This window comes from Spea bombifrons, chromosome 3 (assembly GCF_027358695.1).
Source record: "Spea bombifrons isolate aSpeBom1 chromosome 3, aSpeBom1.2.pri, whole genome shotgun sequence".
Lineage (NCBI taxonomy): Eukaryota > Metazoa > Chordata > Amphibia > Anura > Pelobatidae > Spea > Spea bombifrons.
Genome location: NC_071089.1, coordinates 100,750 through 125,287, shown reverse-complemented (window position 1 = coordinate 125,287; position 24,538 = coordinate 100,750). Strand labels below are relative to the sequence as shown.

Sequence of the window (24,538 nt, the reverse complement as noted above, 5' to 3'; positions counted from 1 at the left end):
CAGGTAAAACGTTTTTTCCTATAGGGTCGTCTTATATTCAGGCTTTTTCTTTTTTTCATCAATTTATATTCAGATTTTGGGGGGTCGTCTTATAATCAGGGTCGTCTTATAATCGAGCAAATACGGTTATTACCGTATTCTTACCTGGCCACTAATGTTAATTACATGCAATAACAAAATGTAGGGGCCAATCAGCCAAACATGTCTATAATCACGTACAAGGGGGTGGGGGGGCAATAGTAGCGTGTCAAGGACCCCCCAACCCCGGGGTACACCGAGCAAATACCAGCAACAGCCTCGATCATCAAGTTGGCTTCCTTAACCAGGGGCTTATAGGAAATTTGTGCCCCAGGGTGTTGGGTATTCACCTGCTCTGGGGTGCAGGACGGTATATTGCCCCTGGGGCGGGTCACTGTAGGGGTGCAGGATAGTATTTTGCCCCTGGGGCGGGTCACTATAGGGGTGCAGGATAGTATATTGCCCCTGAGGCGGGTCACTATAGGGGTGCAGGATAGTATATTGCCCCTGGGGCAGGTCATCATACCAGGTGCAGGAGGGTATATTGCCCCTGGGGTGAGTCACTATAGGGGTGCAGGACGGTATATTGCCCCAGGGGCAGGTCATCATACTGGGTGCAAGAGGGTATATTGCCCCTGGCACAGGTCATCATACCAGGTGCAGGAGGGTATATTGCCCCTGGGGTGAGTCACTATAGGGGTGCACGACGGTGTATTGCCCCTGGGGCAGGTCATCATACTGGGTGCAAGAGGGTATATTGCCCCTGGCGCAGGTCACCATACTGGGTGCAGGACAGTATATTGCCCCTGGGGTGAGCCACTATAGGGGTGCAGGGTAGTATTTTGCCCCTGGGGCAGGTCACTATAGGGGTTCAGGATAGTATTGTGCCCCTGGGGCAGGTCACTATAGGGGTGCAGGATAGTATTGTGCCCCTGGGGCAGGTCACTATAGGGGTGCAAGATAGTATTTTGCCCCTGGGGCGGTTCACTATAGGGGTGCAGGATAGTATCTTGCCCCTGGGGCGGTTCACTATAGGGGTGCAGAATAGCATATTGTGCTGGGTGTTACCCTGCCCCTGGAGGATGGGTGCCATTTTTAACCCCTTCCGCCCCGCAACTTAACACATCTAACGCCAGCTCCGCATCAGGAGGCGAATCCGGAGTCCCCGGTGCATGTTGGGAGCTTGATTGGCAAAAAGTGATATGTCCGCCAACTCTAATATGGCGCCTGGCACGCAGCTGCCGCATGGAACGCACATGACGGAAGTGACCTAAAAGCTCTTCCTGTTTGGCCTGTATCTGGAGCAACATGGAGGGGACGGAGTGAGTGCTTGTGGGGTTTGGTTAATCTGCCGCCATCCTGCATGGGGGACCCGAAAATTGATAGATCAAGGAGCGGAGAAACGGGGCAATGCCGGCCGGGGGGGATAGCGGATGGGAATGCCGGCCTGGGGGGATAGCGGATGGGAATGCCGGCCTGGGGGGATAGCGGATGGGAATGCCGGCCGGGGGGATAGCGGATGGGAATGCCGGCCGGGGGGGATAGCGGATGGGAATGCCGGCCGGGGGGGATAGCGGATGGGAATGCCGGCCGGGGGGATAGCGGATGGGAATGCCGGCCGGGGGGGATAGCGGATAGGAATGCCGGCCGGGGGGGATAGCGGATGGGAATGCCGGCCGGGGGGATAGCGGATGGGAATGCCGGCCGGGGGGGATAGCGGATAGGAATGCCGGCCGGGGGGGATAGCGGATGGGAATGCCGGCTGGGGGGGATAGCGGATAGGAATGCCGGCCGGGGGGGATAGCGGATGGGAACCCTCTCTGGTCCTAAAACCCCCGATGCCCCCTGTCGCCTCCTCTTCTGCCCCCTTCCTCGCTTTTACCCCTCTTTTCTAGGAGGTCAGTATGTTTGCTGGGTATGAGGGTATCGCAGGGTTCTACTGCCCTAAAAGCCCCGATAATGTGTATAGAAACAGCAGGAAACGGCTTCATAAATTAAAACGTTTACAGAAATGGTTCCAGGCAGAGCTTTTAATAAGAAGAACGGATTCGGTGTTATTGGCCCAAACATTTGAGTCGCTGATAAATATGTACATTTTCGTACGTTTCTGAAACCTCAGCGGTCTCTTCCTCATCTGGGAGGGGTGTGCATTGGGATGGGGGTTCAGTTGGGGTACATTGTGAGGTCCCGGGGCGCTCGCTGGGGTGTGAATATCACGTTTGTTCCTTTCCTCCTGGCAGATCTCGGAAGCTGCCCCGGGTCCCCGAGAATTTACTGAAGAAAAGGAAGAGGTATCAGGGTCTGAAAGCGGCTGAAGCCAAGAGAGCGCTGCTGGAGAAGCGGAAGGTAAATGCGGCCCCCAGAGGGTTTATTCTACCCCATGTAATTCTCTCCAGTGTGGGCATGCTGGGTGCCACGTGTGCCAGGTGTCGGTACACGGCTGGCGCATGACTTTGCATTGGTCGCTCCGGTGCGTTTCTCGTTCCCCGGAGACTCCTGAGGCTTTGCGTTCCACACTCACTGTCTCTGCTGCTGTCACCTCCAGGTACACGCCGGGAAGCAGATCAAGTTCAAACGACTGGAGACCTTTGTCCGAAACTCGCGGAGGAAGTTACGAGATGACTCGCGCCTGCGCAGGATGGAGATTTACCAGAAGAAAGTACCCAACGTGGCCAATCAGAAGCTGGCGTTTGTTGTGCGCATCGCGGAGTACGTAAGCGTTCGCTTCCCTGGCCTTTCAGCTGGTGGGACGCGGGGCTCTTGCGCTGCCGCTGTCCTCGGTCCGTGTCAGTGTTGTATTAGAAGCCGCGGCCCCCGCGGATTTGTCCGTCAGACGCTCTCTCATTTTCTGTTTGCTGTTTTTAGTATTGAAGGCGTCAACCACCAAGTGCTGCGCATCCTCGGGACGCTGCGCCTGGACAAGATATTCTCTGGAGTGTTTGTAAAGTTAAACCAGTCGGCGTTGAAGATGCTGCAGGTGGTGGAGCCGTACGTGGCGTGGGGGTGAGTATCGAGGCATGGAGTATGGTCGCGGATGAATGTACAGGAATCTGCGGCGCTCCCGTCAGTTGGCCGCGGGTAAATGTGCGGCGCTTCCGTCGGTTGGCGGCAGGTGAATGTGTATGAATGTGCGGCACCCCAGCGGCGGGTGAATGTGTATGAATGTGCGGTGATGTTTTGACACACTCGTTATTCACGTAGATTTCCCAACCTGAAGTCTGTGAGGGAGCTGATCCTGAAGCGAGGCCAGGGAATGGTGGACGGGAAGAAGGTGGCGCTTACTGACAACGCACTGATCGAGGAGCGATTGGGTAAAGTTCAGGCCGATACTCTTCATTTCACCAACGCCAGACGTGTGATGTCAGAAGTGGCTTTTAATGGTTTCTGGCGTGTCTTTGGATCAGCCCTTCCTGTCGATTGTGTGTGTGGGGGGGGGGTAACTTCTGTGAGCCGCCTGCTGGGTTTGGGGCAGAAACCCTTTCTGTGAAGCGATTAAACGGGGAGACGGGGAACGGGTTAGACGCGCAGGTCCAGTTTTTCGCGTCAGTTCCCGCTGGTGGGTTTCCTGCCCCACGATTTCTTCATCTTGTTTGTCCCTACAGGGCAGTTTGGGGTCATCTGCTTGGAGGATCTGATCCATGAGATGTACACGGCAGGAAGACATTTCTCAGCCGTTAACGGCTTCCTCTGCCCGTTCAAGCTGTCTGTGGCCAGACACGCCGCCGTCAACAAGAAAGGATACCGCAACGAGGTGGGCGACCCCGGGAACCGAGGGGCCGACATAAACCAGCTCATCCGACAGCTCAATTAAGGTGAGTTCTCTGACGGCTGCTTACGATAGGAGGGAATATATAAAGGAAATATATGTGCTTTATATGATGGATTCGTCCCAGATAAAGTGACTCCCGATCCGGGGTATTTACGCCTCTCTCCCCTCTCTATTCACAGTTCAGGCCGCTCTGGACCAGCAGCAAACCCCCTGACTTCTCCTCTTTCCGGATGGCCGCGTTGATGCTTGCGAGTCTCGCTGGGTCACAGTCGGTGTCTGTGTGGGGCCCTCTCCGGATTAACGTGGCCCCTTTTGTGGTTACCGCATGCTTTCGGATGACAGGATCAGACTATGGCCGTACGCACCCTTACTCCACGCTTCACGTTCGTGTCTTGGGGCGGGATATTCATGGACCGATAAGCCTATAGGTGGCCAGCTTTCCCTCGGAATAAATCCCTCTCCCCACATGTTGTTAATATTTTTGGATAAAAGAATTTGGAGTAAAAGCTGTTTTGTACGTTTCTGGACGGGTTGGAATACGGGAGTTTCTGGGATGGGGAGCCGTGGTCCACGAGCTTGTTCTGTGTCGGAAATAAAACCCGGAGAGATTGGATTGTTAACCCTTTGCCAGCTGAAATATGTTGATGGGGTTTGTGTGGAGCTTGTGGCAGTTCCACTGAGACCTTCCTTTCAGGGGGTTGTCTGATCGCTGAACATCTAACAAAAATAAAGCCGCAGCCCCCGGCACTGAGACAGAGATCTGTAGGAACAGAGCTCCTCTCCCACCACAGGTCACGGAAAGGTAGAAAAAGGGGAGAGATGAGAAAAAGATATGAAGGAGAGGATGAGGAAGGGGCCTCTGTCTAAGAAGCAACCAAACACCTTGGACCCACCTGTTCTTGCCAAAAACGTTCGCCGTCACGGTGTTAGAGGCTATGTACGGCACAGGGGCCTGGTGGATATGTTAGAGGCTATGCACGGCACGCGCAGGGGACGGGTTGATGTGTTAGAGGCTATGTACGGCACGCCCTGGGGGCAGGTGGATGTTAGAGGCTATGTACGACATTCACAGGGGGGCAGGTGGATGTTAGAGGCTATGTACGGCACGCACAGGGGCAGGTGGATGTGTTAGAGGCTATGTATGGAACGCGCAGGGGGCAGGTGGATGTTAGAGGCTATGTACGGCACGCACAGGGACAGGTGGATGTGTTAGAGGCTATGTACGGCACGCACAGGGACAGGTGGATGTGTTAGAGGCTATGTACGGCACGCACAGGGACAGGTGGATGTGTTAGAGGCTATGTACGGCACGCACAGGGGACGGCTGGATGTGTTAGAGGCTAAGTATGGCACGCACGGGACGGGTGGATATGTTAGAGGCTATGTACGGCATGCACAGGGGGCAGGTGGATGTGTTAGAGGCTATGTACGGCACGCACGGGGCAGGTGGATGTGTTAGAGGCTATGTACGGCACGCACGGGGCAGGTGGATGTGTTAGAGGCTATGTACGGCACGCACAGGGGACTGGTGGATATGTTAGAGGCTATGTAAGGCACGGGACGGGTGGATGTGTTAGAGGCTATGTACGGCACGCGCAGGGGACGGGTTGATGTGTTAGAGACTATGTACGGCACGCACAGGGGACGGGTGGATGTGTTAGAGGCTATGTACGGCACGCGCAGGGGACGGGTTGATGTGTTAGAGACTATGTACGGCACGCACAGGGGACGGGTGGATGTGTTAGAGGCTATGTACGGCACGCGCAGGGGACGGGTTGATGTGTTAGAGACTATGTACGGCACGCACAGGGGACGGGTTGATGTGTTAGAGACTATGTACGGCACGCACAGGGGACGGGTGGATGTGTTAGAGGCTATGTACGGCACGCGCAGGGGACGGGTTGATGTGTTAGAGGCTATGTACGGCACGCACAGGGGACGGCTGGATGTGTTAGAGGCTATGTACGGCACGCACGGGGCAGGTGGATATGTTAGAGGCCGTGTAAAGCACGGGACAGGTGGATATGTTAGAGGCTATGTACGGCACGCACAGGGGCAGGTGGATGTGTTAGAGGCTATGTACAGCACACGCAGGGGGCAGGTGGATGTGTTAGAGGCTATGTACAGCACGCACAGGGGACGAGTGGATATGTTAGAGGCTATGTACGGGACGGGTGGATGTGTTAGAGGCTATGTACGGCACGCACAGGGGACGGGTGGATATGTTAGAGGCTATGTACGGCACGCACAGGGGACAGGTGGATATGTTAGAGGCTATGTACGGCACGCACGGGACGGGTGGATATGTTAGAGGCTATGTACGGCACGCACAGGGGCAGGTGGATGTGTTAGAGGCTATGTACAGCACGCACAGGGGACGAGTGGATATGTTAGAGGCTATGTACGGCACCGGTGGACGGGTGGATGTGTTAGAGGCTATGTACAGCACACGCAGGGGGCAGGTGGATGTGTTAGAGGCTATGTACAGCACGCACAGGGGACGAGTGGATATGTTAGAGGCTATGTACGGCACCGGTGGACGGGTGGATGTGTTAGAGGCTATGTACGGCACGCACAGGGGACGGGTGGATATGTTAGAGGCTATGTACGGCACGCACAGGGGGCAGGTGGATGTGTTAGAGGCTATGTACGGCACGCACAGGGGACGGCTGGATGTGTTAGAGGCTATGTACGGCACGCACAGGGGCAGGTGGATGTGTTAGAGGCCATGTAAAGCACAGGGGACGGGTGGATGTGTTAGAGGCTATGTACGGCACACACAGGGGACGGGTGGATATGTTAGAGGCTATGTACGGCACGCACAGGGGCAGGTGGATGTGTTAGAGGCTATGCACTGCACGCACGGGGCAGGTGGATGTGTTAGAGGCTATGCACGGCACGCACGGGGCAGGTGGATGTGTTAGAGGCTATGTACAGCACGAACAGGGGACGGGTGGATATGTTAGAGGCTATGTACGGCACAGGACGGGTGGATGTGTTTAGAGGCTATGTACGGCACGCACGGGACGGGTGGATATGTTAGAGGCTATGTACGGCACGCACAGGGGCAGGTGGATGTGTTAGAGGCTATGTACAGCACGCACAGGGGACGGGTGGATATGTTAGAGGCTATGTACGGCACAGGACCGGTGGATGTGTTTAGAGGCTATGTACGGCACGCACAGGGGACGGGTGGATATGTTAGAGGCTATGTACGGCACGCACAGAGGACGGCTGGATGTGTTAGAGGCTATGTACGGCACGCACAGGGGACAGGTGGATGTGTTAGAGGCTATGTACGGCACAGGGGACGGGTGGATGTGTTAGAGGCTATGTACGGCACGCACAGGGGACGGGTGGATATGTTAGAGGCTATGTACGGCACAGGGGACGGCTGGATGTGTTAGAGGCTATGTACGGCACAGGGGGGCAGGTGGATGTGTTAGAGGCTATGTACGGCACGCACAGGGGACGGCTGGATGTGTTAGAGGCTACGTACGGCACAGGGGACGGCTGGATGTGTTAGAGGCTATGTACGGCACAGGGGACGGGTGGATGTGTTAGAGGCTATGTACGGCACGCACAGGGGACGGCTGGATGTGTTAGAGGCTATGTACGGCACGCACGGGGCAGGTGGATGTGTTAGAGGCTATGTACGGCACAGGGGACGGCTGGATGTGTTAGAGGCTATGTACGGCACAGGGGACGGGTGGATGTGTTAGAGGCTATGTACGGCACGCACAGGGGACGGGTGGATGTGTTAGAGGCTATGTACGGCACGCACAGGGGACGGCTGGATGTGTTAGAGGCTATGTACGGCACGCACAGGGGACGGGTGGATGTGTTAGAGGCTATGTACGGCACGCACAGGGGACGGGTGGATATGTTAGAGGCTATGTACGGCACAGGGGACGGCTGGATGTGTTAGAGGCTATGTACGGCACGCACAGGGGACGGGTGGATATGTTAGAGGCTATGTACGGCACAGGGGACGGCTGGATGTGTTAGAGGCTATGTACGGCACGCACAGGGGACGGCTGGATGTGTTAGAGGCTATGTACGGCACGCACAGGGGACGGGTGGATATGTTAGAGGCTATGTACGGCACAGGGGACGGCTGGATGTGTTAGAGGCTATGTACGGCACGCACAGGGGACGGCTGGATGTGTTAGAGGCTACGTACGACACGCAGGAGCCCCAGAGTCTACCCTGACCATTCCTGCCCCATCCATCTGCCCTGTCCCTTCTATCTGTCCATAACTGTTCCAGTTGTCACCTACTAATGGCCTGCCGGCACTACCCCACTTAGGGTTAATAGGGGTATTTGTGAGCAGGAAGCCCACCCTCCCGCACAATGACCCCCTTTCTCTGCACACCTGCTTTCCTGCGTGTTCCTGTGCGGGACCCCCTCCCCCAGCTCCACCAGTATGGATTCCCAGTAACTGACTTCCCATGCTTGCCCCTGCAGGTGCATGCGTGTGTGTGTGGGGGGGTTATAACGACATCACGGGGGTTTTGTCGTGGGGAAAGACGAGAATCTGACAGATGGACGGACGGGAGTCAGAGGGAAGCCTGATGCTCGCCTTCACATTATGTTGCCCTTGTCTCTGGTCGTGGCCGTCGTACTGATTCTGCCCCGGGAGGGTGAGTAGGAAAAGCCCGCAGGATGCGGCTGCTGATCGGATTCTCTCTTCTGCCACCGTGTTTCCAGAAACAATGAGAGCGGCGTGAAGTGAGACGTGGCGGCTATTCACTAACTGCAGCGTGCGCCGAAAACTTATTTCAGATTCCTGACTTCTCTATACGTTATGAAGGACTCCAGTGAGCTTCTGCTGTAGAAACCAGCCCTGTATAATGTATAGATAAATGAGGGAGCCGGCCCCCTGTGTCATGTATAGATAAATGAGCGAGCCGGCCCCATGTGTGATGTATAGTTAAATCAGCGAGCCGGCCCCCTGTGTGATGTATAGTTAAATCAGTGAGCCGGCCCCCTGTGTAATGTATAGTTAAATCAGCGAGCCGGCCCCCTGTGTGATGTATAGTTAAATCAGCGAGCCGGCCCCCTGTGTGATGTATAGTTAAATCAGCGGGCCGGCCCAATGTAATAAATAAATGAGGAATAAACCTAACGATAGATGTCTCCGGTAATACAGCAGGCAGCAGATATATAATGTATAGAGCGTATATAATACATATAACGCGCGGTTACTGGGGCTCTCGTATATAACGGCTTTGTGGATCGCAGTCCTCCCCGATGGAGAGTTTATACAGAAAAACTGACGAGAAATCAAAGAATTTATTACCCCCAACAGCGAGGCGTAAAAAGTCTTTAAACACGTAATAAACTTGCGTGTGGAGAATATAAGGAGTCACTCCCAGCCTCCGGTCCAGCGGCGTAAGTACAGGGGCCGCCGGGGCCCAGGGTGACTCCTGCTACCCCTTGTTGCTGTCTCCTCATGCCAGTTTGATCCAGGTCGGAAGGGCCCTTTCTAAACTAGTTTGAACTGGCACGGGGAAACAAGAGCTTATTGGGGTCTGTGACCCCGCGATGAAACGAGGCCGCTGGACAGCGTGGGAGCAGCCGGATTGGTAAGCGTGCGTGAGTGCGCATGTGCGTGTACAGGATGGCAGATTTCGGGGTAACTTCGCCATCACTGTTTGGACGTGGTTAGGGCATTATGTTAGCTGCAGATTCTGAGGGGCAGATTTTCTGCGTGTTTCTTACTGACTTAAGAGAGAACTGATTGGTGTCTGTCTTCAACCATAGTTATCCTAGCATTTCGTCTACTTGGGCCGTCGTGGGCCATCGTGGACGCATCCCGGACGGCGGACCTTTCTGGAGACTGTTAGTAAAGCTCCTACCTGGTCCTCATTTCACATTTCCCACCCCGGATCCGAGGCATGTTTCCCACACCTGATCCGAGGCACGTTTCCCACACCTGATCCGAGGCACGTTTCCCACCCCGAATCCGAGGCACATTTCCCACCCGCTTGTCCTGCACTAGGCAGGGAGAGAAAAGGGGACGTTAAATCTTTTTGTCATCCGCACTTCCCTTTTTAGGTCTCCTTTCTTTTGGCTGATTGTAAATGGAACTTCCTGCGAGCTGCGGGGGGCGAGAGAAGCCGAGGGTGACGAGGGCTGGATCTACTCTGGGCCAAGAGAAAATCCCTTTTTTAATAACGTGATTGCTTTTTATTGTGATTGGACAGAAATTCTGTATTCCGAGGGAAGGTGAAGCACGACGACGCTTTGGCCACGTTGAGTGATGCATGCCACGCTGTGCGCACTCACCAGGGCCCGCGTGTAGAACTAATTCACTTACCTCAGACCTGAGTCACTTGCAGTAAGCAATTATTTGTTTATTGGCTTCACCCCGAGCGTAACATGCGCAGAGATGAACCCAAACACAGGGCCGGTTTTGTACATGTGTCTCTCTCTCTCTCTGCAGGGTACTGGGCTTCCCCAACACCCGCATCCTCCACCCTGTCCATTGTGCCCCAGGTCTGGACTGTTCAGGATGATGAGCGTCGACAGGCCAAACTCCTTTGTCTGCTCCAGGGCATGTCAGGGGCAGATGTGTCCATCTGGTTTTCAAATGGAAATGGGACAAACGTGGGCACTTTCCAAGTATCCAACCAGAAGATCTCCCAGATGTCTACCGGATCCAGAGACCAACAACACCTTCTTTCCTCTCCATCACACAGCAAGGGTCTGACTGATCTTCTCTCCACCTCATCCAGTCACCCCCGCAAGGCTTTCAGCAACCGAGTTTCCTTCCCTCCAACTGGAGAGGGTCTCAGTGTCTTCTCCACGCTCACCCTTCCCAGCGACGAGCTCAGCACGTGGGGGTCTGTGACTTGCTTCGTAGCTGAATTGGGGAGCTCCAGACTCTGGAGGAGTCCAAAGCTCTCCCTGCCAGGTAATGGAGCTGTAATGGAAGCTAATCCCACCGGTGGAATCGGACGGGAATAGAGAGAGCCAGACCCTCAGGTCACGAGGAGGAAAGTTAGAAGTCGGCATCCAGTGGGATTAGACGGGACCCCGGGGAGAGAAAGGGTAATTGTGATGAACCAATCAGAAACCACCATCAGTAACAGATCCGATGCACCCAATTGTCCGCAGATACCCCAGAATCAAATGCCACTAAGGGCCAAACTCACCCTAGGTTAACCCTTTGCTGTTCTCACTTGCAGGCGACGCTGAAGATGATGCGTGTCCCGAGGAGGAGGCGACCCAGGACTCAGGTAAATGTTATTTACCAAGCGGGTTCTCATGCCACCATTAATCCGGATGCCCAGAGCAGGCCACCTCCCTCTTACCCCGTATTTATTGGGGCGATAGGCCCGAACTCCTGGGGCATATCACAAACATAGCGAGACATGTGCTCTGCGCTGTGCCTTGCCACCAATGTGTCTTTGGATCTGCTGTGACGTCCTATCCCTGCGCCAGCGATCTCGCCCTCCTTAACCATCTGTATGAGACGCGATCTCGCCCTCCTTAACCATCTGTATGAAATGCGATCTTGCCCTCCTTGACCATCTGTGTGAAATGTGATCTCGCCCTCCTTGACCATCTGTATGAAACACTATCTCGCCCTCCTTAACCATCTGTATAAAATGCAATCTCACCCTCCTTGACCATCTGTATAAAATGCAATCTCGCCCTCCTTGACATCTGTATGAAATGTGTTTTTTCCTTCCTTAGCCCTTCATGTGAGAACGGGATTTCTGCAGCTTCTGTCCCTCAGGATTATGACCCTGAAAGTGCTGACCTTTGACCTGCTGGTGACCTGCGCTCTGATCCTGCAGACAAGGAGGGAAGTCTCGCACCAAGCTGGAGACGCATCTTAATCCCCCCCCCCACCCAGAGCAGTCAGGAGATGGTTAATCGCATAAACTTTCCTATGGGGGGTCGGAGGTCATCGTGGACGTAAGAAATAATAATAAAGAGTGGATAAAAGTTACTGCGTGTGTTATCTGAGTGATCGTGTGTTAGCTGAGTGACCGTGTGTTAGCTGAGTGATCGTGTGTTATCTGAGTGACCGTGTGTTATCTGAGTGATCGTGTGTTAGCTGAGTGACCGTGTGTTATCTGAGTGACCGTGTGTTAGCTGAGTGATCTGTGTTATCTGAGTGATCGTGTTAGCTGAGTGATCGTGTGTTAGCTGAGTGATCGTGTGTTAGCTGAGTGATCGTGTGTTATCTGAGTGATCGTGTGTTAGCTGAGTGATCGTGTGTTATCTGAGTGATCGTGTGTTATCTGAGTGATCGTGTGTTATCTGAGTGACCGTGTGTTAGCTAAGTGATCGTGTGTTATCTGAGTGATCGTGTGTTAGCTGAGTGACCGTTTGTGAGCTGAGTGATCGTGTGTTATCTGTGTGATCGTGTGTTATCTGAGTGACCGTGTGTTAGCTGAGTGATCGTGTGTCCTGTGTATACCGACCCTATGCATGCACACTCTGACCACTGGGAATCTGATCCTGCACGATTACCTGGGATCTTGTGTTACACACTCGGGACTTGTGTTACGCACTCAGGGTTTATCTCTGCTCCTCAGCCATTTGTCTGCTTTTCACTCTGAGGCTGCATGAGTGTTGAGTCGAGTATCAGAATTCCAGCAGGCAGTGACCCCACCCAGTGACAACACAAATCCAACAACGAGACAGACAAAACGTCAATAATTTGATGGCAGAATTCAATAAAAAACACAAAAACCAACACACTACACAGTGTCATCATACAAACACACACTACACACCGTGTCATCATACAAACACACACTACACACCGTGTCACACAGACACACACAGTGTCACACAGACACACACTACACACCGTGCCATCATACAGACACACACTACACACCGCGTCATCATACAGACACACACTACACACCGCGTCATCATACAGACACACACTACACACTGTATCACTACACACTATCATTACACACTACACACTATCATTACACACTACACACCGCGTCATCTTACAGACACACACTACACACTGTATCACTAGCATTACACACTGCACACTGTATCATTACACACTACACACTGTATCATTACACACTGTATCATCACACACTGCACATTGTATCATTACACACTACACACTATCATTACACACTACAAACTGTATCATCACACACTGCACACTGTATCATTACACACTGCACACTGTATTATTACACACTACACACTATCATTACACACTACACACTGTATCATAGCACACTGTATCATTACACACACTGCACACTGTATCATTACACACTACACACTGTATCATTATACACTGCACACTGTATTTTTACACACTACACACTATCATTACACACTACACACTGTATCATTACACACTGTATCATTACACACACTGCACTGTATCTTTACACACTGTATCATTATACACTGCACACTGTATTATTACACACTACACACTATCATTACACACTACACACTGTATCATTGCACACTGTATCATTACACACACTGCACACTGTATCATTACACACTACACACTGTATCATTATACACTGCACACTGTATTTTTACACACTACACACTATCATTACACACTACACACTGTATCATTACACACTGTATCATTACACACACTGCACTGTATCTTTACACACTGTATCATCACACACTGCACACTGTATCATCACACACTGCACACTGTATCATCACACACTGCACACTGTATCATTACACACTATCATCACACACTACACACTGTATTATTGCACACTACACACTGTATCATTACACACACTGCACACTATCATTACACACTACACACTGTATCATTACACACTACACACTGTATCATCACACACTGCACACTGTATCATCACACACTGCACACTGAATCATTACACACTATCATCACACACTACACACTATATCATTGCACACTACACACTGTATCATTACACACACTGCACACTATCATTACACACTACACACTGTATCATTACACACTACACACTGTATCATCACACACTGCACACTGTATCATCACACACTGCACACTGAATCATTACACACTACACACTGTATTATGACACACTGTATCATTACACACTAAGCACTGTATCATCACACACTGCACACTGTATCATTACACACTACACATTATCATTACACACTACACACTGTATCATTACACACTACACACTATCATTACACACTACACATTGTATCATTACACACTGTATCATTACACACTACACACTGTATCATCACACACTGCACAATGTATCATTACACACTACACACTGTATTATTACACACTATCATCACACACTACACACTGTATCATTACACACTACACACTGTATCATTAAACACACTGCACACTATCATTACACACACTACACACTGTATCATTACACACTACACACTGTATCATTACACACTACACACTGTATCATCACACACTGCACACTGTATCATTACACACTGCACACGGTATCATTACACACTACACACTGTATTATGACACACTACACACTGTATCATTACACACTGCACACTGTATCATTACACACTACACACTATCATTACACACTACACATTGTATCATTACACACTGTATCATTATACGCTGCACACTGTATCATTATACACTGCACACTGTATCATTATACGCTGCACACTGTATCATTACACACACTGCACACTGTATCATTACACACACTGCACACTGTATCATTACACACTACACACTATATGATTACACACTGCACACTATCATTACACACACTACACACTGTATCATTACACACTGTGTGATTACATACCACACACTGTATCATTACACACCACACACTGTATCATCACACACCGCACACTGTATCATCACACACTGCACACTATCATTACACACTACACACTATCATTACACACTACACACTGTATCATTACACACTGTATTATTACACACTACACACTGTATCATTACACACTACACACTATCATCGCACACTACACACTGTATTATTACACACTACACACTATCATCGCACACTACACCCTGTATTATTACACACTACACACTATCATCGCATACTACACACTATCATCGCACACTACACACTGTATTATTACACACTACACACTATCATCGCACACTGCACACTATCATCGCATACTACACACTGTATCATTACACACTGTATTATTACACACTACCATTACACTGTATTATTACACACTATGAAAACACTACACACACTGTATCACCATCACGAACTTCACAGTCTGTTGCCATGGTTATGTGACTCTCTGTGATTGGCTAATGCCTGTCCGTCTTCTTGCCTTCTGATTGGTTTATTGAATGACACACTTAGCTCACTGATTGGCTATCGGGTCACATGACAAAAAAGGAAGTGACTCGCAAGCAGAATATGGGAGAGAGGTGAGGGAGTAATTTATAGCGCTCTGTATACAGTCTGTTCCCTATAGATATCATATATAAGCCTTTGTACGGTGTGTCCGTTCCCGATATATATACCTGTATACCGGGTGTCTGTTCCCTATAGATGTTATATATAAACCTTTATACTGTGTGTCTATTCCCTATAGATATCATATATAAACCTTTATACTGGTTGTCTTTTCCCTATATATATTATATATAAACCTGTATACCGGGTGTCTGTTCCCTATAGATGTTATATATAAACCTGTATACCGGGTGTCTGTTCCCTATAGATGTTATATATAAACCTGTATACCGGGTGTCTGTTCCCTATAGATATTAGATATAAACCTGTATACCGGGTGTCTGTTCCCTATAGATGTTATATATAAACCTTTATACTGGGTGTCTGTTCCCTATAGATATCATATATAAACCTTTATACTGGGTGTCTGTTCCCTATAGATGTTATAAACCTGTATACCGGGTGTCTGTTCCCAATAGATGTTATATATAAACCTGTATACCGGGTGTCTGTTCCCAATAGATGTTATATATAAACCTGTATACCGGGTGTCTGTTCCCTATAGATGTTTTAAACCTGTATACCGGGTGTCTGTTCCCTATAGATGTTATATATAAACCTGTATACCGGGTGTCTGTTCCCTATAGATGTTATATATAAACCTGTATACTGGGTGTGATGTGTCTGTATACTGAGTGCGGTATCTGTTCCCTATAGATATTAGATATAAACCTGTGTACGGTGTGTCTGTTCCCTATAGATGTTATATATAAACCTGTATACCGGGTGTCTGTTCCCTATAGATGTTATATATAAACCTGTACACTGGGTGTCTGTTCCCTATAGATATTATATATAAACCTGTATACTGGGTGTGATGTGTCTGTATACTGAGTGCGGTATCTGTTCCCTATAGATGTTATATATAAACTTGTATACTGGGTGTCTGTTCCCTATAGATGTTATATATAAACCTGTATACTGGGTGTCATGTGATGTACGATGACACTGTTATCTGTAAGAAGGGTAGTGATCTTTTCTTCTCTCTATAGTGTCCAATGTGTCCTATCGGTAGAGTCCATTATATATCTTACGATCCATTTAACCCTTTGTTTGTCTGACTTGCAGCCCCCTCTCTAGGATGTGGTTCCCGGTGGTTCTCCTCCTCCCTCTCAGCGTGGTGGCAGCGGAGACAGGGGATGGCGAATGGGTGAATCTGCCCTCCAAATGTGAAGGTACAGCCAGTGCAGAGAGCATGTGAGGGGCCCGATGCAGCGCATGTTTATGAGTGGTGTATCCAGAGAACTCTAGACCCAGCACCTCGCTGCGCGTTTCCATAATCATTCCCTGTTAGAACCCAGCTCACACAGAGCTCACATGGACAGGTGGGAGAGGGAGGGTACACAGCGCTCACATGGGGAGAGGGAGGGTACACGGCGCTCACATGGGGAGAGGGAGGGTACACGGCGCTCACATGGGGAGAGGGAGGGTACACGGCGCTCACATGGGGAGAGGGAGGGTACACGGCGCTCACATGGGGAGAGGGAGGGTACACGGCGCTCACATGGGGAGAGGGAGGGTACACGGCGCTCACATGGGGAGAGGGAGGGTACACGGCGCTCACATGGAGAGAGGGAGGTTACACGGCGCTCACATGGAGAGAGGGAGGGTACACGGCGCTCACATGGAGAGAGGGAGAGGGAGGGTACATAGCGCTCAAATGGGGAGAGGGAGGGTACATGGCACTATTATCTTGCAGTTTCCGGATCCTACAGTAAAACAGAAAATTAGGCTTGAGAAACATAAACACAAAGAACTCACCGGCAGATGGGCCCCAACCGGCCCCCGTCTGGTCACCCGTTCCTCCTGCTGTAAAGACTCAAACCTTAATCAGTCGTTGGTCTCGTCTTAGATTCAGGAGCCGTATGTCTATCCCATGCATGTTTATTACCCTCACTGTATTACCCACCTACCACTTCTGCTGGGATGCTGTTCCAGTTATCTACCACCCTCTCAGTAAAGTAATGTCCCAATGCTATATTCTGCATTGTGATTTTTTTAACGTCCCAAGTGCATTATTTTATATTTATCAACCTTTATCTGCAGCCGCCGCACTCTCCCCAATTCCGCTAACATTAAACTGCAGCGTCTGCGCTCTCCCCCATTCTTCTAACACTAAACTGCAGCCGTCGCCGCACTCTCCCCCATTCCTCTAACATTAAACTGCAGCCTCTGCGCTCTCCCCCATTCTTCTAACACTAAAATGCAGCCGCCACGCTCTCCCCCATTCCTCTAACATTAGACTGCAGCCGCCGTGCTCTCTCCTATTATTCTAACATTAAACTGCAGCTGCCACGCTCTCCCCCGTTCTTCTAACATTAAACTGCAGCCGTCGTGCTCTCCTATGTTCTTCTAACATTAAACTGCAGCCGCCGCGCTCTCCCCATTCTTCTAACATTAAACTGCAGCCGCCGCTTTCTCTCCCCCATTCTTCTAATTTAGTTAAATCACTCACCATTTGACTTGTTGCCCCAGGAATGGCCGCCCCGCCGCAGATCTTTATATCATCGTCAGAGACGGATGTCGTCATTAACAGCTCCTGTAATATCGCTAATAAACATATTAAATATACGGGTCCCGATACCGACCCCCGAGGGGCCCCGCTAGTAACAAGTCCCTCCTCTAAATATACCCCATTAACCCCAACCTTCTGCCTCCTGTCACCCGGCCATCACCTCGTCCGTTCAACTGATTACCATCCAAACCCTGCAGTTTATTTATGAGGCTTCTGGGGGTATCATTTCTTACTGAATCCAGATAGATGGCATCTACTGCCCCTCCCAGGGGTATCATTTCTTACTGAATCCAGATAGATGGCATCTACTGCCCCTCCCAGGGGTATCATTTCTTACTGAATCCAGATAGGTGGCATCTACTGCCCCTCCCAGGGGTATCATTTCTTACTGAATCCAGATAGGTGGCATCTACTGCCCCTCCCAGGGAAATTATGACTAAATCTAGATATCTGCCATCTCTCCCGGGGCTTTTATTTTAGTTACCCATTTAAAGAAATCCGATAAAGCGATCTCCTTGCAGTAGTGACTGGTTAACTAAGTCCAGTAATGGTTTTGCCAGGACATTCCGGAGCTCTTTTTATACGTTTGGGTGGCTCCCATCGGGCCCCGTGGATCTGTTTGTCCCTGCGTAAACGCTCTGGCTCTACGTGTCTCCCGGGTCGCTTCATGGGGGCCGCGGCTGGATCGTTATTCATGGAGGTCGCAGAGCTGGAATAGGAGTCGCTGTGGGTGTTAGGCTTCTGTGCTGCTGATATTTGCTTAGAACTTAGACTGGGGTATTTTTACTTAAATCTGTCATTTTATGCCTCCTTTTTTGTTTTTTTTCTTCTTTTCGTTGCATTGACCTCCCAGGTGGGCAATCGGCGCCGCTGCCTCTCTTAGGGGACAAAGTCCCTTGTGAAATGTGTAACTTATGCTGGAGGTTTAAATCAACACGAGCCGCCTGCCCCCATCAAATAAATAAACCCAGGCTCTGGGGGAAAGGTTGTGGCTACGGATTTCCACCACTGACCTTCATCTTGTAGACTAAATATATTGTTGCCTTCAGTGTCCTACATTCACAAACGGGCATTTAAAGGGACAGGAAGTTAGCGGTCAGTAAATGTCACTGCGTGTGCCGGTCTCTGACATCACAGGAAGTTAGTGGTCAGTAAATGTCACTGCGTGTGCCGGTCTCTGACATCACAGGAAGTTAGCGGTCAGTAAATGTCACTGTGTGTGCTGGTCTCTGACATCACAGCAAGATATCGGTCGGTAAACGCAGCCGTGTGGATCGTCTCTGACATCACAGGAAGTTAGCGGTTAGTAAATGTCACTGTGTGTGCCAGTCTCTGACATCACAGGATGTTTGCGGTCAGTAAATGTCACTGCGTGTGGCAGTCTCTTGACATCACAGGAAGTTGGCGGTCAGTAAATGTCACTGCGTGTGCCAGTCTCTGACATCGCAGGATGTTTGCGGTCAGTAAATGTCACTGCGTGTGGCAGTCTCTGACATCACAGGAAGTTGGCGGTCAGTAAATGCAGCCGCGTGGGGCAGCCAGAAAGTGAGAGTTGGTCAGTTGCCACTTTGTTTCTGGTCACCGGGCCGCTATCCATGCAGCTAAAAATGTTCTTACAAATCGGCGTTTTTTATTGGGACGTTTGTAAGCGATGTTTGTCGTGGGGTTTATGGAGCGCCAATAATCTGCCGGCGCGGGGAATCGTATTTCAAATGCATGTTCCCGTTGGAAGTTGCGCATGCAGCTCGCCCATTACTCTCTGTGCCGTGTGTATTTTGTCTTGCAGTCTGTAAATACGTGGCCGTGGAGCTCAAGTCTTCCTTTGACGAAACGTCTCGCACTCGCGAGGTGATCGAAACGCGTTATGGTTTCCTGGAGGAGGACAAAAAGAAAAAGAAGATTAAGTACACCAAATCGTGAGTGATGCGGTATTGTGGGCTTGTAGCGGCTCCTGTCCCTTTCTCCTCGAGCTTCGTATTCCATCTCAAGGTCTCTAGCAGCTGGAGATGGTGGAGCTGAAGAAGCTGGAGATGGTGGTCCACATCTTCCATCCTGTCCGGTTCTCTGTCTATCCCAGAACCTTTAGCTTCTGGCCATCCTGTTCTCATCGCCCGCTCACCCTGTCCTCTCTGCGCTTGGTTTCTTTATAGCCTGGCCTTCCTCTTATCCTGTGTAGCGTAGTCATCCTCATCTCTGAGGTTACCCTACCCTCCTTCTCTCTATCCTGGTCTGACCTAACCTAGCGCTCCCCAGTAAATACCCTTAAAGGGCCATTCCCTGATGCATTTATTGTATCAACCATTGATTTGTGTGATCCCCCCAGGGACATCCGTCTGATTGAAGTCACCGAGGGTCTCTGTCAAAGACTTCTAGAATATAATTTACACAAGGAGCGCAGCGGAAGCAATCGCTTTGCCAAGGTAACGTCCACACGATCCGGGGTCTGACAGTCTCGCTACGCTCTGCCTTTACTCTCTGTCTGCCACCGTTCTGTCGTGACTTTTATTATTATCTTGCTTTCTGATGCAGGGTATGTCCGAGACGTTCCAGACTCTGCATCACCTGGTCCATAAAGGCGTGAAAGTTGTTATGGATATTCCGTATGAACTGTGGAATGAGACGTCTGCTGAGGTTGCTGATATGAAGAAGCAGGTACATGGGGTATAAGTTAACGGGTTCTGGAGATAAATAAATAATATAAGCATAGTGGGGGATAGGATCATGGGTGTGGAGGTGTGGATGACATCATAGCTCTAGCCTATGGTCTCTCTCACGCGATCCTTCATGTGTCTCCGGAGGGCGTTCCGACTCGATGTTTACCTACCACTGTTGCTTCTTCCGTCAGCGCTGTCCCCCCATTTCTTCTTTTTTCCTCTTTCTCCCTTTTCATGTTTCTCTCTTGTCTGACAGTGTGATGTCATGATGGAGGAGTATGAGGACGTCATTGAGGATTGGTACCGGAACCACCAGGAAGAAGACATAACTGATTTCCTGTGCGCAAGGAACGTACTTAAAGGTCAAGATAAAAGTGAGTAACTTGAGAAAGGCATAAGAAGGAAAAGGGTTAAATCTGGTCGGTTTCCTTAAACTTCTAACATTCTTAATAAATATCCCCAAGATTAAAGCAAACACATCCAGCGGTCAGTAACCACTCCTTTATAGGAGCCCCGGTTCCTTTATCTTAATTGTGGGGCTGCAGTCATTGAAATATTCATTCCCCGCTTCTGGTTGGGTGGGACGCATGGCCTACAAGGCTGCAAAGATGACTTTTATCCCCTCTGTCTACAGGCTGCCTGTCAGACGACTGGGCGAGTAAGAAGGGGGACACGGGGCTTTCAGCAGGAAAGAAAAAAGGAAAGAAACAAGGAGAAAAAAAGAAGAAAAGTAAAAAGGAAGCATTGAGCGCAAACGAAGCGATTGAGAAAGAGAACTCTGCGAGACACACGCTCCAGAAAAGATCCAACGAGGAGCTCTAGCAGCAGCCGCTTCTCTGACTTTTACGGTTTCTCCTCTCCCAGCAGCTGCAGACTCAGAACATTGAGTGGATGTTCCTACCTCTTCGCCTTCTTACCTCTTCATTTCTGTCTTCGCCCTCCAGCAATGATCTCTGACAGGCCGTTGGATTATTGAGAAGGGTTTCTGTTCCTTGCCTCTGACGCGTTTTTGATCGCCGTACGCGCTCCCCCCCCCTGTTCTTTCCACGTAGATCCGCAATTTCCCATTGGAAGACTGAACTTCCAGCTTTTTTTTGGAAATCCACGATGTGCCTGGGAGCCGATCTCCTTATTCTCTAAATGTTTCTGGAATCCTGATACATTTCTGTGCTGATCTTGGAGTTGACGTCTGGGCTCGGCATGTTGTTCGAGGTCTGCTCACCTTGGATGAAGTGTTGCTTTATAGGCGTTTTAACTGTTACTTATTTTTATACTGTGACTGAGTGCCCCATGAGTGAGGATGTTGCAGACTGTTGTCCATGCTGTCTCCTGGTCTTAATCACCTTCTTTCGTCTATGTTGTCATTGCCATTATGCCCACCCTCCTCTGCTCTGTGCTGGTGTCCCTTCCGGTCTCCTTCCTCCACCCCCTGCCGGTGTCCCTTCCGTTCTCCTTCGTCCACTCCCTGCCGGACTCCTTCGTCCACTCCCTGCCGGACTCCTTCGTCCACTCCCTGCCGGACTCCTTCGTCCACTCCCTGCCGGTGTCCCTTCCGGTCTACTTCCTCCGCTCCCTTCCGGTCTACTTCCTCCGCTCCCTGCCGGTGTCCCTTCCGGTCTCCTTCCTCCGCTCCCTGCCGGTGTCCCTTCCGGTCTCCTTCCTCCGCTCCCTGCCGGTGTCCCTTCCGGTCTCCTTCCTCCGTTCCCTGCCTGTCTCCTTCCTCTGCTCCCTGCCGGTGTCCCTCCCGGTCTCCTTCCTCTGCTCCCTGCCGGTGTCCCTCCCGGTCTCCTTCCTCTGCTCCCTGCCGGTGTCCCTCCCGGTCTCCTTCCTCTGCTCCCTGCCGGTGTCCCTCCCGGTCTCCTTACTCTGCTCCCGGCCGGTCTCCTTCCTCTGCTCCCTGACAGTGTCCCTCCCGGTCTCCTTCCTCTGCTCTCCTTCCTCCGCTCCCTGCCGGTGTCACCCAGTCCTCGCCGTCTCCTACCTGTTCTCCCTTGCTTCGCTTGGTTTCCGTGATAGATGCCCCTTTACATGGTACATGAGTTTCCTTTATGATATTCTCACCCTATTCTAACCCATTTTACTTTCTCCTCCCCAGCTCTGCCTAAAAAGTGTTTATTTTCTAAAGAATAAATAAAATTATTTAAAACAATGAATCTGTAGCCTTGGGTTTATCTTCTTATAAAAACTGTACAAATTTGGTTACAGAGTCTCTCAGGCAGTGAATGTGACCTCGACTCAAAGCTCAACGAGGAGGAAAAATTCCCTTGGAAAAAGTAATTGATTTATCTATACATTATACAGGGGCCCCGGCTTGCTGATTTATCTATACATTATACAGGGGGCTGGTCACTGATTTATCTATACATTATACAGGGGGCCGGCTCGCTGATTTATCTATGCATTATACAGGGGCCGGCTGTATAAAACACACATAGTATGGTTGTGGCCCACAAAAGCAGGTGCACGAGGAGCGAACAGCCAGCTTGTGAAAATGTTTCTTTTTTCTGTGGCCCCGGCACTGTTCTGTGGGATGCTGTGCAGTGAGATGAGTGTCATGAAGTGCTCCCTGCGGATTTAAAAAATACCTAAAAACCTCCACGCGTGGGGGGATTTCTGTAACGTGGAGCCGCAGCTGAATGCATTCGGTGGGTTTTTCTGCCGTTAGTCTGTTGAGACTCTGTTTGCCAGCGGTCGGTGACCAGATGGTACGTGTCCAAATGTGCCTAGTGTTTACATATAGTACAATTAGATATACTTTAGTGCTAAAAGGTCCCAAATGAGCCATTGGCGTCACAAATAAAATTAGAAAATGTCAAGTTTGGAAAAATGGGCTGCGGATTCCCGTTCTGTCCCCCGTGTCGGGAATTTTAGGTTCAAGACGCTTATTATATCTACATTTATGTTCATATATTTTGTGGTATTTTGATCACAGAACTGGTTTGGGGCCGTTTTCATAGTGAAATATTAGAAAACAACGTGTTTACGTTAATGCATTATTTGCAAATGGGCCAAAAACCATTCATATTTTTCGGTCCGTTTTTGGCCCCCTTTAGTTTTCGGACAATGATCTTCGTTCCCTGCTCATTTGGGGGCATTTTTAATTCGGGAATCAAATTCATTGCCCGGAGCCCACATTCACTCCCGTTCTCTGTCACTCGCTCTCTCGCATTCTCCTTCACTCGCTCTCTCACACGCTTATTCTCATTCACTCACACACTCTCATTCTCCTTCACTCGCTCTCTGGCACTCTGCCGACCACTTCCGCTTCCACATCTGCAACTTCTTCATCTTCTATCTTTTCTTCAGTCTTCTAGCGCTGTTACCAGGTGAACTGAGGGTGATATATGGCTGCGCTGATGTGATGCCATCTCCCTGGTCCTCCAATCAGCAGATTGGCCTCCATTTTGACAGAAGTTACCAGGTTACATTTGCTGAGATGAGGAAAGAAGATTAAGGACTGAAGATTGAAGAAGATGTGGAAGTGGATATGATCTGCAGAGAAGGTAGGGAAACATTTACAGAGTGTGAGAGTGAATGAGAATGCGAGAGTGAGCGAGTGTGAGTTGAAAATTTTGAGCTTTTTGCTTCGTTTTGTCTTGCGTGTGGGGAGGTGTCTGGTTTTGTTTTCAGGGCTTCGAACAAATTGTCTAATCTACCAAAATTTGCAATTCGGACCAATTTGAATGCGCAAGTCTATTATTCATAATAATGATTTCAAAAAATGAAAAGGACAAATGCTGAAAAAGTGTCAGGTTTTTGAAAGAAAGGGTTAAAGAACGTGGGCGTTGTTTATTTGTTTAAGGCCCCTGATTGGCTGGTCTCACTCACGCCCCCCCAAACAAGCAAGAGCAAAGGTCTGCAGACAAAACATCAACAATAACACGTGAGATACACGCTTTCTACACGCCAGGGGCTGCAACGCTCTGCGGCGGAATCATGTGCTGTGGCAGAACAGCAATAACCTGCAGAAACGCAACGTGCAGACAGCGTTTCCTCTGATAAGAGGGCCAAGAGAGTAAACAGGAATAAAAAATACCAATTCTGAAGGGAGACGTGGGGTGAAGG

General features: G+C 50.1%; 3 protein-coding genes across 4 annotated transcripts; all 3 read left to right on the top strand.

The window, feature by feature from the left end:
• Window positions 1-1,278: 1,278 nt before the first annotated feature.
• RPL7L1 (ribosomal protein L7 like 1) lies at window positions 1,279-4,293 on the top strand. 2 transcript variants are annotated; one of them, XM_053458686.1, is made up of 7 exons: window positions 1,279-1,340; window positions 2,259-2,364; window positions 2,564-2,727; window positions 2,884-3,021; window positions 3,220-3,329; window positions 3,621-3,830; window positions 3,972-4,293. In XM_053458686.1, the coding sequence occupies exons 1-6, from the start codon at window positions 1,327-1,329 to the stop codon at window positions 3,827-3,829; spliced, it is 741 nt and encodes a 246-aa protein (XP_053314661.1). In that variant the 5' UTR covers window positions 1,279-1,326; the 3' UTR covers window position 3,830; window positions 3,972-4,293. The 2 variants fall into 2 exon arrangements, with proteins under 2 accessions (XP_053314661.1, XP_053314660.1); XM_053458685.1 differs by having other exon boundaries at window positions 3,967-4,293.
• A 4,023-nt stretch (window positions 4,294-8,316) lies between these two features.
• On the top strand, window positions 8,317-11,751 carry LOC128483813 (uncharacterized). The gene is made up of 4 exons (XM_053460109.1): window positions 8,317-8,431; window positions 10,237-10,707; window positions 10,982-11,032; window positions 11,493-11,751. The coding sequence occupies exons 1-4, from the start codon at window positions 8,380-8,382 to the stop codon at window positions 11,636-11,638; spliced, it is 720 nt and encodes a 239-aa protein (XP_053316084.1). The 5' UTR covers window positions 8,317-8,379; the 3' UTR covers window positions 11,639-11,751.
• A 3,428-nt stretch (window positions 11,752-15,179) lies between these two features.
• Window positions 15,180-21,877, top strand: CNPY3 (canopy FGF signaling regulator 3). Its single transcript, XM_053460077.1, has 7 exons — window positions 15,180-15,216; window positions 16,373-16,479; window positions 19,606-19,735; window positions 20,143-20,239; window positions 20,349-20,471; window positions 20,730-20,847; window positions 21,108-21,877. The coding sequence occupies exons 1-7, from the start codon at window positions 15,206-15,208 to the stop codon at window positions 21,293-21,295; spliced, it is 774 nt and encodes a 257-aa protein (XP_053316052.1). The 5' UTR covers window positions 15,180-15,205; the 3' UTR covers window positions 21,296-21,877.
• The last annotated feature ends 2,661 nt before the right edge of the window (window positions 21,878-24,538 follow it).

What these genes read in the sequence shown, in the direction of transcription:
- RPL7L1 (XM_053458686.1), top strand. An exon ending in CGCTGCTGGAGAAGCGGAAG is followed by an intron (nt 2,365 to 2,563) that starts GTAAATGCGGCC and finishes TGTCACCTCCAG; the next exon opens with GTACACGCCGGGAAGCAGAT. An exon ending in GAGCCGTACGTGGCGTGGGG is followed by an intron (nt 3,022 to 3,219) that starts GTGAGTATCGAG and finishes TTATTCACGTAG; the next exon opens with ATTTCCCAACCTGAAGTCTG.
- LOC128483813 (XM_053460109.1), top strand. Translation starts at nt 8,380, where the DNA reads ATGTTGCCCTTGTCTCTGGTCGTGGCCGTCGTACTGATTCTGCCCCGG. An exon ending in TCCAAAGCTCTCCCTGCCAG is followed by an intron (nt 10,708 to 10,981) that starts GTAATGGAGCTG and finishes TCTCACTTGCAG; the next exon opens with GCGACGCTGAAGATGATGCG. An exon ending in GGAGGCGACCCAGGACTCAG is followed by an intron (nt 11,033 to 11,492) that starts GTAAATGTTATT and finishes TTCCTTCCTTAG; the next exon opens with CCCTTCATGTGAGAACGGGA.
- CNPY3 (XM_053460077.1), top strand. An exon ending in AAGATTAAGTACACCAAATC is followed by an intron (nt 19,736 to 20,142) that starts GTGAGTGATGCG and finishes TGATCCCCCCAG; the next exon opens with GGACATCCGTCTGATTGAAG. An exon ending in TTGCTGATATGAAGAAGCAG is followed by an intron (nt 20,472 to 20,729) that starts GTACATGGGGTA and finishes CTTGTCTGACAG; the next exon opens with TGTGATGTCATGATGGAGGA.